The sequence below is a fragment of the Henckelia pumila genome, chromosome 3 (assembly GCF_033568475.1).
Source record: "Henckelia pumila isolate YLH828 chromosome 3, ASM3356847v2, whole genome shotgun sequence".
Taxonomy (NCBI): domain Eukaryota; kingdom Viridiplantae; phylum Streptophyta; class Magnoliopsida; order Lamiales; family Gesneriaceae; genus Henckelia; species Henckelia pumila.
The window spans coordinates 47,469,229-47,483,511 of record NC_133122.1 but is presented as its reverse complement, the minus strand read 5'-3'; the positions used below and the strand labels follow the sequence as shown (position 1 = coordinate 47,483,511).

Genomic DNA, 14,283 nt, shown 5'->3' with positions numbered 1-14,283 from the left:
TGACCACCTTTTTTAAAGCACAATTCATAGGAGTAGACTATTTCAATAATCAAGATACAGAGAAAAAGAGAAGATATACTCAAGCTCTGTATAGCCTCGAGTTACATGATATCTGTTTAGTTGATGAATATATTATGTTATTCATCAAATACAGATGGAATTTGGGAGTTGAAGAAAATGTAGCCATTCAGCTATTTTTCGCAAAAATGCCAAGCCCCTGGAGAGAAATGCTGATAAAAGAATACGTTCCAGGTAATCTTGATACTTTGGCAAGACGCACCTCTTTTTTGAAAGGAAAATTGGCTGAATGATGTCATATGGCAGCATTACAGAAGAACTACAAGAAAATAAGGGGTATTAACAAGCATACTCCTCTATGTTGTAGAGAAAATGATCTCTCTACGGTTATAGGGAATAAATCACAGGGATTTAAAAGGAAGAAATTCAGAAATAATCCCTACAATAAAAGAATGAAAAATTCTTGGAAACCAAGAACATTTTGGTCCAAACAAAAGGCCAGATCTTATAGATCATGTAGAAGAAGTGGGCCTACAAGAACATCCTCAACAACAAACTCATCATAAGGCAGGGGAAGAACACCATCTAGAAGAACTTTCAGAAGAACTCATACGAGAGCAAGTGAAAGTTTCAAGGATTGTAACTGCTGGACATGTGGAGCAAGAGGACATATATCTACAAACTGTCCAGAAAACGAGAAAAAGGGAGTTAAACTCTTTGAAGCAACACCAGATATGGATGATGCGGTATTCTTTCAAGATCTAGTCCAAGTATATCAATTTGAAGATATCCCCTCAGATGAAAGTATATACGAAGAAGAGATATTGTTTAGCCAAGATGAATCTGAAGATGAATCAGAATCAGAATCAGAATAAAGAAGAAGTGTTTCGACACGAAACACAAGAGAGTTTGGATGGATTTTTTAGTCAAACTACGATATCTCATAATATGGTCCAAAGGATTATGAGAGAAAATCCAACATTACAGAAGTACCAAGGATTTTTGGCAGGACAAGTAGATAGGGTCTTAGGCAACCTAGGGCTAAGACAAAGAAGAAATCATTTGATTTACAAAGTATCCAGAAGGGAAATGGCAATCCCAATGGAGTTAACAAGTAATCAAATAGAGATGCAGTTAATTCCTTTTGAAGAAGTAAGAGAGGAATTGCAAAAGCTGAAAAGTGAGGTAGCAAGAACGATGTCTTGGATTCATATTGGAGCAATCCAAATAATGATCAAGGCAACTTTTAAAGAAGGAATAGATTCACCCATAGATATCGTAGTATGTGATAAAAGAATGGGAAATATCCAAGATGCTGTTCTGGGTACGATCTCAGGAAATCTATGTGCAGGAAAAATTGTAGGAGTTATTTATCCAAAAATAACCTACAATTTAGCTGACAGAGACTTTAGTCGAGCCTTGACGTTGCATCAAAACTTCAAGGAAAAAAGATTAATGAAAGAAGGTAATAAACCATATTCTATTACTTATCAAATTTCATATGCTCTTTCTAATACGCACCATACTAAATTATTTATTAGAAATGGGTTTATTGAAATTCCAGAAATCTTTGGAAAAGTTGCTCAAGCAATATACCCGGAAAGAATCGAGTTTCCTTTAATTCAGAAAACAGACATTCAAATACAAGATAAACCGGTTCTATACAGAGATCTAAAAATATAACCCCAAAGGTTATCTTTCCAAGGTGACCGAATGACAATTCGAAGGTGGGAAAAATCTCCTATTCAGGAAATTTCACCAGAAGAAAATGAGTTTTCAATAATAGAAAAAATTAGATCTCCAAAAGGATGGAAATAAGTCAAAATAATATTCGAAATTACAAGTCACAGGACCCAATTTCCTTGTAACTCGATTTACTATTTAGAGCAGCAGTAATAGGAACTTACCAAGGATTAATAAATATTGGAGAATTGGAAGTTCAAATCTGTGGAATTCCAAAAAAAGAAGTGGATCAGCTCATTCTTGGCCTAGAGTTTCTGGAGGACCATAAACCATGGAAACGCCTTGAAAAAGGAATAGAGTTTATGGCAAAAGAAAAGACTTGGAGGATTCAATAAGAATTCTACAAGATGGAAAACCAAGAGAATTGGATAAGGAGCAATCCCTTAATCAGATTCGAAAACTCTGTTTACAAACAGAGGAAGAAGCAATTGTTGAAATTAGTAAGTCATGAACATGATTTACTAGAACGCATTGAAGAAGTAGAAATTAGTAACCATACTCTACCTTCTGAGGCCTTAGAAAAACTAAAGGTAAATAGTCTTAATCGGATTACTGAGTTACAACACAGTCTGTTAAAAATAGCGGGGCCATTTAGTAATCCCTTTAAAAAATGACAACAAGTCCTTTCTCCATATACATTCCAATAGGGATGTTGTATGAACAATATAAGGCTGAATACTTTGCAGCTTATATTAACTCCGGAGCAGGAATTTGTACAGCAAAAAGAGGAGTCTTCTTTGAAGAATGTGAAGAAGAATTGCCAAAAATTGTTGGACAAGATTTCTCTCGAAGAATTTTAATTCTTTGCAAAGGAATAAAACAAGCAGAGATGCTTATAGGAGGAGCAGGTCAAACACCTTGGTACAAGGTAAAGACACCACCAATCTATTTCTATGATACAGGAGCTGATATCCTGTTAGGAAATAACTTCTTACAAATGTTTAAGAAGTACACACAAGACAATGAGTCAAAAAGACTTATGTTCACTACAATTTGTGATCATAAAATTATCGTTCAACGACTCAAGGTTGCTTTTTATCGACAAATACCGATAATATTTCGCAGCCAGCGTGGTGATAAAGGACAATTTTGTTTACCCAAAAATGAAAGATCCAAGAAGGTTTGGAGAAACCATGTTAAAAATAACAACAAAACAAGAACTCCAAACAGAGGATATGGAGCTTCTCAAAGTAACTCTAAATCACAGAGATATAGAGTTAGAAAATAAAGTATCCCTTGAAGATGTCAAAAAGAGTCTCAAAGAAAGTTACAACGAGCATCCTTTGGCATGGTGGGATAGAAATCAACTCAAAGTCAGTCTTACTCTAAAGAAAGACAAAGAGTATGAATTCGTTAGATATAAGCCTATCCCAATGAACATAACAAATCAAAGGGATATGAAAGAATTATCAAGGAACATTTGGACCTTGGTCTAATCAAAGAAGGAGTTTCACAATATAACAGCCAGGTTTTCTAGTCAGAAATCATGGTGAAATAAAAAGAGGAAAACCCAGGTTAGTTATTAACTACCAAGGTATTAATAAAATCCTGGAATTTGATGGGTACTTCATACCCAGTAGAGAACATCTAATTAGTTGTGTACGAAATGCTAGAGTGTTCTCAAAATTTGATTGTAAGTCTGAATTTTACCAGATTCGAATGGAAGAAGGCAGTAAGAAATTCATAACCTTCTCTACACCACAAGGACATTATATCTGGGAAGTTATGCCAATGGGATTGGCTAATGCACCCCAAATATTTCGAAGATAGATGGATAATCTTTTTAAAGATTATTTCAACTTCATGTTTGTTTATATTGATGATATTCTTATAGCATCAAAAAACATAGATGAACATATTAAACATTTAGAGATTTTCTCTAAAATTTGTACATAAGAAGGACTGGTTTTATCTGTAAAGAAAGCAGTCATAGCAACAAGGAAAATTGAATTCCTTGGAATTGAGATTGATGAAACTGGAATAATTCTACAACCTCATATTGTGGAAAAGGTAAAGAATTTTCCAGATAAACTCAAAGATGTAAAACAACTCCAAAGTTTTCTAGGAGTAGTTAATTTTGCAGGGATGTTCATAAACAATCTGGTAATGTATTGAAAGGTGTTTAGTCCTTTGTTAAAAAAGGATGCAAGGTTTATATGGACCGATGAACATACTAAAAGGGTGAACCAATTAAAAGAGATATGTAAGAATCTTCCAAAAATGGCTATACCCGTGGATGAAGATGATCTGGTGTTATTTACAGACGCCAGTGACGAATGGTGGGAAGCAGTTCTTACTAAGATCACTCCGGATGGAGAAATACCATGCAGATACTGTAGCGGTATTTTTTCAGAATCTGAGTCTATCAGATGGCATATCAACAAAAGGAATTTTATGCAGTTAAAAGGGATTTCGAAAAATAGCCATTATTTTTACTTGCTAAAAAATTCACTTTGAAGGTTGATAACACTCAGGTAAAAGCTTTCCTAAGGAATAAGATTGAATCTAAACCTGAGAAGGCTAGGTTATTAAGATGACAAGCTTTATGTCAAAATTATATTTTTGATATTGTTATTATTAAATCTCATGAAAATATTCTTGCAGATTTCATAACAAGAGATGTAAGGCAGTGACGTAGATTCCATCATGAAAATGCAGAGGCATCTCAAGGAACACCTTGGGTTGCTTCAAACCGAGTTCAACCAGCTTGTCATAAGTGCCGATATGGCGGACAGGTTACAACAAGCTGATCGGATCAAAGTATCCAATCGAATCACAGGATGTATGCAAGCTCAAACTCAACTATGGGCTGTTATTCAAGGGCCAATTATGCGTGCCATAGAAAAACCACTGGTTTCTCAAAAATAAGAAATACAGCCACTGGTTGTAAAACAATATGTTGAGGATTCTAATACTCAAGAAACAAACGCTAATCTATCATCAGCTTTTGATGATCTAGATAAAGCAACAATTGATGAGGATAACTCATCAAGTCAACCCTCCGCCTCTGGGGTAAAATAGGAAGAGATCAATCTTAGGCCCCACACTGACAAGGACAAATCTAAGATTGATACTAACCCAGCTGTAATTTCTCCATTTCAGGTTTATCAACAAAGATGGGAGAAATTAAGTACAAGAAGTGAAATCAACCCGATCACTTGCAGGGTTGATGTTGCAGGAATATATCCAAGGGTTTGGCTAAAAAACAATGTCAATCCTAAGGATGTAAAGCTATGGTATGAATTTGGGGCTCTAGCCTCAGTTTATACAACTTCACCAGGCTTCCAAGAAATATCACAACTACCAAAATGGATTCAGGAAGCAGTCCAAGAGACATAGGCAAATAATGATCATTTGTTCAGAGGAGATGTGCTCGAGTTATACTTCTTTAGTGCTGCTCCAGAACCAACAGGAAAAGGATCACATGAGCCCTTTCATTTCATCAAGCTAAGGAGACCTGACATGAATAATCAAAGATTTATCAAGGATCCTATATCTGAAAAAATACCATTGGTGTCCACCTTTGGAGAAAATAAAATTTCAACCAGGAGGGCATGGGGTATTTGGGTTTGTCACACCGAGATGGATAAGGTCAAGTTTCCGTTCAAATTTTATCAAAATTCTGTGAACGGATCATTTCTGTTAAACACAATGACAGGAAAAACTACGGCTTTTGCGGAAGAACTCTTCGAAAAGAAGAGGAACTTTTTGTGGAACAACAAGCTGCTGGGGGAGTAAAGAAACTCGCCGAAAATTTTGTAATATGGCTCATATCGGAAGATGGTCAGAGAATATCTGCCCATAATGTCCAAACCAAAAGAAGCCAGAATTCGGAAAAACCTTCAAACCCCGAACGGATCGAAAAGATTTTTTCGAGACAAGCAAAGGTGGACAGGGACCACCAAAACCGCGTTTTCCTAGGGGCCCACTGCAAAAGCAAAAGATGCCCCGACAACAATAAAGAAGGCATGTGAGGAGAATAAATCCAAAATAAGAAGTCAAGCATGTGACTCCTCCACTAGTAAAAGATGTCATCGGGCATGTGACTCCCACTAGCAAAAGATGCCATCAATAATGGCATAAAGAATTCAAGACAGCTGTAAGATTCCCTGAAGTTTCTCGGTGAAACGAGTGGAACTTCGGCTATAAATATAGGATTTTAAGGAAGCTGAAGACATCGATCATTTCCTTCAGTTTTCTTACAAATAAAACATTGTAATATTTCTCTTTATATTGTATTAAGTTTTACTTTTATGTATTTCAATAACAAGGCTACAATGAGTAGCTAAACAAGTTATCTCCTCCTCTTCAAAGGAGGTTGATTTATGTAATAATATGTTGTCTGAATAAATTTCCGAAGCTCTTCTCTATCATGTTATTTTATTTAAAAAATTAAGCTTTTACTATACGCCATAAGGTAGGAAACGAAATGGGGCTGTGCTAGCTGCTGCTGAAGGAGTCTGTGTCAGGAACCATCGGTTGCGATCACGTGGTTTGGTTGTGAGGAACAACCTGTAAAATCCGGTGGACATAACCCGGCAACAGTGTGGTCAAAGAGGTATTCTGCTTTAATTTATTGACGGAAGCATGATGGGATTAAACCTTTAAATTTTAAATAGGAAAATAAAGGGTAGAATGTGCATTATTTAGTTTTAAGGACAAATTTAAAAAACTATTTAATGAATCAGGGATATATTTGAAACATGAAAAGTGAAAAAGATATAATACGAAAAATGAAAAAGATACATGGATATATTTAGGAATTGTCCCCTTGATATGATATTATTTGTTTCCTTAACATGGAAACAATCCTTTGCCAATAAAAATAGAAGATACCAATCTATATTATTATGTTGAGAATATGTAAAGAGAGGCAAAATTAATTTATACTTCAATTTGTACGAAAACAATTGATTAGAGAATATGTAAAGAAAGACAAAATTAATTTATACTTCAATTCGTAAGAAAACAATTGACTAGAGATTGTCTATTATTCAGATATAATTTCATTTCATACGTAAATAAATTTAAGGATAGAGAGAAATGAGAAAGACGTATATTGCAAAGTTTTTATGTAAAGAATTAAAAATAAGTAAAGTAGAGAGTGAAAGGCATACCGTGACCACTGATGTATATTGAGCTATTAGGGTATCCGCAACCCAGCTTCTTCCCAATTTAAAAAAGTTGGGAAGAAGCTGAACCTACATGCTGCAACGCAGCAGCCTGCAGGTTTAATATAGGCAGCTGAAGCTTCCAAATTTTTTTTTTTTTTAAAATTTGATTTGTGGTTCCTTTAATCATATATATATATATATATATATATAATTTTTTATTAAATGAAATGTTAGCATTATTTAATTAATCATCATTTTACATTAATTTACATAATCAATCTAAAATACTAAAATATAATTAATCAAAGATTAATTAATTACATAAAAAATTAAAATTTAATTTATTAAAATTTTTTACGCATTTAGCATTATTTAATTAAAATTAATTTTACTTTATTATAAAAATTAAATTTAAATTATTTAGTAAATAAAAATTATATAATATGTATAGAATTGATTAGTGGGACCCCAAAAAAGTTAGTTGTTGGGTTTACGATTGTGGAAAAAAGTTATAAAAATTTTATTTTGTGATATGAATGATGTGTTATAGTAGGTCCCACGATAAAATTGAGTTTTTTAGTTCAGGATTGCGGTTACCCTTAATTAATAAAACAGACAAATTAATAAAATAGACAAATGCTGCTTTTGTCAGAAATATACTGCCATAAGATACACTGGTCTGGTGCAATACGTTTTAGCATCTCTAGAAAAATAGCTATAATTTTTTTTTTCCAATTCAGATAAAAAATATTTTTTATAAAAATATAAATTCATAACTATTTTATTAAAAAAATTTACAGTTTATAAAAAATTAAAATTATTTTAATAATAAGCATCTGTGAACAACTATTTTTATAAAAGAGATTTTACATTTACAAAGTGATATATTTTGATTTTTTTCATTGTCTTAAATTCTAACATATAATTAAAAAAATCTCGATTGTTCTTTAAAATTTATATTTGAAAAATATTTTATAAAAATCTTATCCGGAACATTATTTAATTTTGTTCAAATATAAACCATTGAAAATATTTTTAAATTACTTGTTCGAACGAAGCTTGAATAATATTTTTTTTATCATCAAAACAAATAATAATAATAATAATAATAATAATAATAATAATATTTTTTAAGCATTTTATGTTATAGAAATATGATAATTGAAAGAAAATGATATTTATTGATAAAAATTACTAAAATCAATTAAGTTTTATGATATTTTTTGATAAATGTATTTGTTTTTATAGAATGTTTTTTGTTTAACAATATCACACTGACTTCGAAATTAGATTTTTTAAACCTCTCACATCTTCTCATTCTTTCTCTCGCGGCCATCAAATTCATACTCGACTCCGTCCCATATATATTGTATTTTTTGGATTTTCACACAGATTAAGAAAAATGTATTGGGAAAGCAAATTTTATATAAACTTCTTATTTTATCCCTATTCAATGTATTAAAAAATAATTGCACAATTTTCAAGATATAGTTAATAGATGAATATTAGTAAAGAAGTGTAAAAAATTATTACTAAATATGGTATATGACTATATATTTGAGAAAAAAAAGGAAATGTGAACAATATAATTGAGACGGAGGAAGTAGTATGTATTAATAATGAATTTTCTCTTTCAAATTTCAAACATTGTTTTTTTTTTAAACCCAAATTTCAAGCACTTAATATCCGAAACAAAAACACATACTATTATTCATCCCAAAGGTATAAAAAATCAACTTCCCCTTCATCCAAAAAATAAAACATTATTTATTCGAAATAAAATAAAAATATTATTTGTATAGAATAATAAATTTCATAACGGATAATAAATAATTTTTTACTTTTTATTTACAGAGAGATTAATGGAAGAAAAACCAAATAATTAATAAAGTAAAAGAGGGGTTGCTTTTGAGCATTAAAGGTCACGGGGCGTGCACGCGTGTCCACTCTTTTTTCTCTTGCTTCTCCTGTGGGGCCCGCAGTATCAGCAAGTTGTCGTGCCAACCAAACCTTATCTCCCACGCTGTTCCATCAATCGCTTTCCTCCAATCACAGCCGTCCATCTCCTTTGATCTCGTCAAACTCGTTGACATGAAATCCTACTCGCGTAATAGCCGCGTGAGCTGCAGTCGCTCCGTGGCCTAGGTTCTTTGCTTTTCACCTGGTTGGTTAGGTATCTACACGTTTTAACGGTTATTATTATTATTATTATTATTATTATTAATTAATTAATTAATTAATTAATGTTTATCCAACAGATAATCTCTCTTACGTTCGTCTCATATAAAATTTTATATTAAATTAATTTTTTTGAGTGATGTACTATAATAATCGGCGGGGTTAAATTCTTGCATTGGTTATCAAATATTTTTGTACAAATTGAAGTATTGAAGTAGTATTATTTTATAAATATGATAAAATACAACTTTATATTTTTCAATAATAATTACTTAATACAGATATATTATTTTCTTGGATTTAATTATTAATTATCACATCAAACCAGTCAAATGTAATTACCTAAGATTCACATTTGAGGTACGGAAGTTGAGCTCCCCAAATTACTCTACAAAACATAGATACTTGTAATCTTTAATACAATAACATCGATTATTGATAATGTAATAAAATAAATGTAGTATTATCCAGATAATAACAACAACGAAGTCTCAATTGAAAGTCTATTACCGCAAAGCTTGAATAAAAAGTCGAACTAGATTAAAAAACTTTGAATTCAAAGTCTTAGTCAGCTAAATCACACCCAAAAAATAATCTTTTTTTTTTTTCGTTGTGGCTATTTTTAGCTTAACGAAAATCGATTCAAATAAACTATTTCGAGTAAAAATAAAAATAATATGAATATCATTCGACTCAATCCGACCTATCTTTATTTATGATATTATATCAATCAACTATACAAGTGCTAGTTGTGATCATAAAACAACTACTAACTAACAAATATATCAATTCATTCTGTGAAAATGAAACCTGTAAAATAATTAAATTTCATAAATCGTCAATGCAAATAAATGTTATCACAAATAAACAATGAAAAAAAAAACACAACCAATTTTTCATAGACTCTCTCAGTGTCGTATTTGAGATTTTCTTGGTCTGAAATGAATTTTTTGAACATAAGTCCCCTTAAAATGAACTATGATTTTATCAATTAAAACTATGTACAAAATATAAAATAAAACATACGAATTTTAGGAGTTATTATTTTAATATAGTACTCAAAAAATTGGAACATTCAAAATATTAATGTGATTTTAAACCTAACAATACCTTTATATATCCATATATAATAATAGAACTGATTTATTTGGGCCCCCTCTAATCTTGGGTCCTGAAGCGAGTGGCTTCATCAGATTGTGCTCAAGTCCAGCATTGGACTATCTGGGCTTCAACCACGAATAAATGACTCGAGAAGAAATATCACTTTTTTACAACATATATGGATCAGATCGACCTGTTTACCGAAATTATTTAAAAAATTAAGTAATTATATTTGAAACGATCTCATAAATTTATTTTCGCGAAACGAAGTGACCTGACGCATATTTATAACGAAAAATATATTTTTCATGAGTTAGGTTGATTCAAAAAACCGATCTCGCAAAATTTACCAATGAAATAATCTCACGGACTTTTTTGTTTAAATAAATTTTAAAATATTAAAAGTTAATAAAATATTTTTATAATACCAATGAAAATTTAAAATCTAATAAGCATTATATTTGAAAGTCAATGTATATTTTTAATATATACTTTTTAACAAACACTCTTAAATCTCATTTAATTGTACATTTACGAAAACCAAATAATAGGACAACCAACACCCCATCAAATTCAAACAATAATTAATATACTATGAAACAATATCGCGTGGACTTTTTCCCCTTTGACATTTACAAATGTCAACCACCAAACCGCTTCGCAAAACCGGTTTGCCTCAAGTGTCTGAACACTGAAAGATCCCATCATCTTCTAGATAAGCAAATCTGGACCGTCCAAATTGCTCTCTATGTCTGAAAGATAAAGCAAAACCAGCCAAGCTTTATGACTTTCCCTCTCTCTCTCTATAAAACTAAAACCATCATAGTTTCGATTTTCCACTCATTTCCCAAATCTCTTCCCTTCTCTCTCTTATCTCCAAAAGTCAGCGTTTTTTTTTTTAATACAAGAAAAACAAAGAAATGGAGGATGATTGGGATCTACAGGCGGTGGTCAGAGGCTGCTCCACCACCACCGCCGCCGCCGCCGCCCCGGCCGCCATAGCAGAAGCTTCTTGTGGTCGAGTTTTCGGCACCTTTAATCAAGATCACAGCTTTGGCTCTGCAGGCTTCCAAGATCTGTTTGAGCCCAGGAAAGAAAACTTGGTTCTTGAGTTACAAGACCTTTACAAGCCTTTCTTCCATAAACAGAGTTCACCAATTTCGCCTCTCCCTGTTCTTGGAAGATCTCAAAATCAAGCAGGAGCAGCAGAGCAGCAGCAGAGTTTGCAAGTTGCAAGGCAAAAGCAGAAGTCTTTCTCCTTTCCCAATGCTTCCAAACCAAATCATCCCACCTCAAGTTCCAAAAGAAGGTAAATTAATTTATCTTTTTTCTCTCGAAATGGTCGGTGCTGTGAGAAGTTTCAAATGCTGAATTTTGTTTGATATCATGTAACTTCGCAGAAAGAATAATCTGAAGAGGGTTTGCCATGTACCCGCTGAGAGTTTATCTTCTGATACGTGGTCTTGGAGAAAATATGGGCAAAAACCCATCAAAGGCTCCCCTTATCCGAGGTTTGGCTCTTCACTTTTTTCCCAACATTTGGAGAGCAAAATAATAGCCAAGTGAATGTATAAATTGCTCATAGAATTTGTTGTGCAAAAACAGGGGTTATTACAAATGCAGTACCTTAAAGGGTTGTATGGCCCGGAAACAAGTGGAGCGAAACAGATCCGACCCGAGAATGTTCATAGTCACCTACACGGCGGAGCACAACCACCCCCTGCCGACTCAACGGAACTCACTCGCCGGCAGCGCGCGTCAGAAGGCGGCCACCCCGAGTTCGGAAGACCCCGCCTGCGGCAAGCACACATCACCTCCACTCACGTCTCCGGCGAATCCCGAATCGCCGGCTCCGGAAAATCAGGAGAGCAGCAGAGAAGATAGAGAGGACTTGGCTGAAGGTGATGACGATGAGAATGAGTTTAGTGTCTCCAACATGGAATTGGAAGACGATTTTTTCGTGGGTTTGGAGGATTTCATAGTCGCCCCCGTGACTGACAATTGCTTCTCCGATCACTTCCCGGCGAGCTTCCAGTTCCCTTGGCTTGCCACCCATCCAACTACGACCGCCGCCGGTGGTGGTTGACCTGAAAAAAAGTGCTTAGATGCTTTTCTGGTCACTCACTTTTTCTTTTTTCTTTTTTCTTTTTTATTTTGTAGGCACAAGACAACAATTGTAGCAGCTATTCGTTGTAAAGAATCTTGAATCAGCATATATATATATATATATATATATATATATATATTATAATATAATACTTGTATATTTTTGTGATGAGTGAGGTATAGGAATCTCAATCACGAAGAGCCTTGTGGAGGAAAAAAGAGTTGATTCTTCTCTTGTCTCTTGTTGTACGATAATGATATATAATGAAATATTAAAGATCCGGCATCATTTTAATCAATTGCTTAGTTCTTCTAACTTTTCATTTCCTTTTGGGAGTCCGCTGATTTTCGTATTTAAGCTTCAATCAAAATATTCCTAGTTCCTTGTAATAGAGGAATCCTTGGTATGTATTACAGCTTACATTAAATATGTTGTGGACTTGTGTTATTCTTCTATTGTTGGCTGCTTTTCAAATTAAGGCACAAAGGAGCAGGGTGACTGTATAATAGAAGCTATAATATAGCAATATAAATAGCACATTATTTATTCCAAAAATAAATTGTAGCACATCGTTAATCTTCAAATTCGAACGTATAAACTTTAAATATTAAAAAAAAATGGTTAAAAAAAGTGGAAAGCTTTTAATTTGGCGGAGCACATCTTCCCGACGGTCAGCGCCATAGGAGTAAACAGCAAAGAGGATAAGATGAGCTAAACGTCTTTGAAAGTGATTCTCTTAACTATTTAGATAGTGTTTGCAACCTCTAAAACCATAATCACTTATTTTTATTGGTTACAAACAGTATATATTATCAATTATCAACAATGGTTTGTCCAATCAAACAAGGTGGGCAATTGACGTCAATGTGTTGGATGCTGGTAATTTCTGTCACTCGTGGGAGTAACAACAATTACCAATCTTCTCGAATCCGTTTCTTGAATTTCCTACTACTCTTCTTCTGGCATTACCTCAGTTTTCAAGTTCTGAACGCGCGCTTTTAGTTCTTGCCTCTCATACGACAAACTCCGGTTGAGATGATCCTGTTTTTTGGTCTGTTGATAAACTTTTACTGCCTTTAGGGATGAAACACGGCCCGAGAAAATCGATGGTTTGCCGGCTGGGGTGAATCCGGTGAAAAATCCCATCGCAAAACATAGTATAAAATGAAGTATATTGGCTAGTGCATCTTCTTCTTTGATCTTTACAGAGATGTCATAGTTCAAGAATTGAGTAAATTGACTAATAAATTACTAATACAGATATGTAGATTGCGTCCAATATCAATATCACCAGCATAATAATCCCCAAAATTTAGCAAAAACATGGATAACTTCAACAAATGCTGTTGATCACGGATTCTATATTTGTGACTAACAGGCTAAAAATACTTTTTTCCCTTTCCCCAAAGTAGAGATACGAACTAGTGAAAGGATATATGATAACATATCACCCTGCTATAAGCAACATTAACATAACGTTATTATTATATCTGTCAAGAGAAAGGATTTAAGATGTCAATCCACACCTTAAATCTTAAAACATTTGCGGAATTAACGAACATAATATCAGCAAATCAACTTCAAGGAGAATTTTTTGAGCTGGGGAAAAAGAGAGAGAGAGAAAAAAAAGCATTACATAATCATCACTGCACATATCCAAATGTCAGTCCAATATTGCATATATCAAAAAACAATAGTGATGCAGAGATTGATGTGTATTGTCAGCAAGATAAAAAAAATTAAATCCATGAACTCCAAACTATGAACTTCCTCTTAAGTCTTAACTTTAATAATCTTGTTTGATATTGAGCTCGAGGGGTTCTATTTGTTCCTTGGCATTCACTAAACCTGGTTTATATGGTCGATAGGTGCGGTCTTAGGTAGTGTTTGGTAGAACTTCTCAGCTTTTTGTTAACAAAATTTTATAAAATTTCAAATTTTTGTGATGGAAAAGATTAGAAGTGCTTTATAGAAGCTCACCCAAACACTATTTTAATCAATAGCAGTCATAATTATGATAGC

At 33.3% G+C, this 14,283-nt stretch overlaps 1 protein-coding gene across 1 annotated transcript; it reads left to right on the top strand.

Annotated features, from left to right (window-relative positions):
• The first annotated feature begins 10,962 nt into the window (after window positions 1-10,962).
• LOC140887574 (WRKY transcription factor 22-like) lies at window positions 10,963-12,539 on the top strand. Its single transcript, XM_073294900.1, has 3 exons — window positions 10,963-11,463; window positions 11,555-11,665; window positions 11,760-12,539. Exons 1-3 carry the CDS (start codon window positions 11,075-11,077, stop codon window positions 12,238-12,240), a joined length of 981 nt encoding a protein of 326 aa, XP_073151001.1. The 5' UTR covers window positions 10,963-11,074; the 3' UTR covers window positions 12,241-12,539.
• The last annotated feature ends 1,744 nt before the right edge of the window (window positions 12,540-14,283 follow it).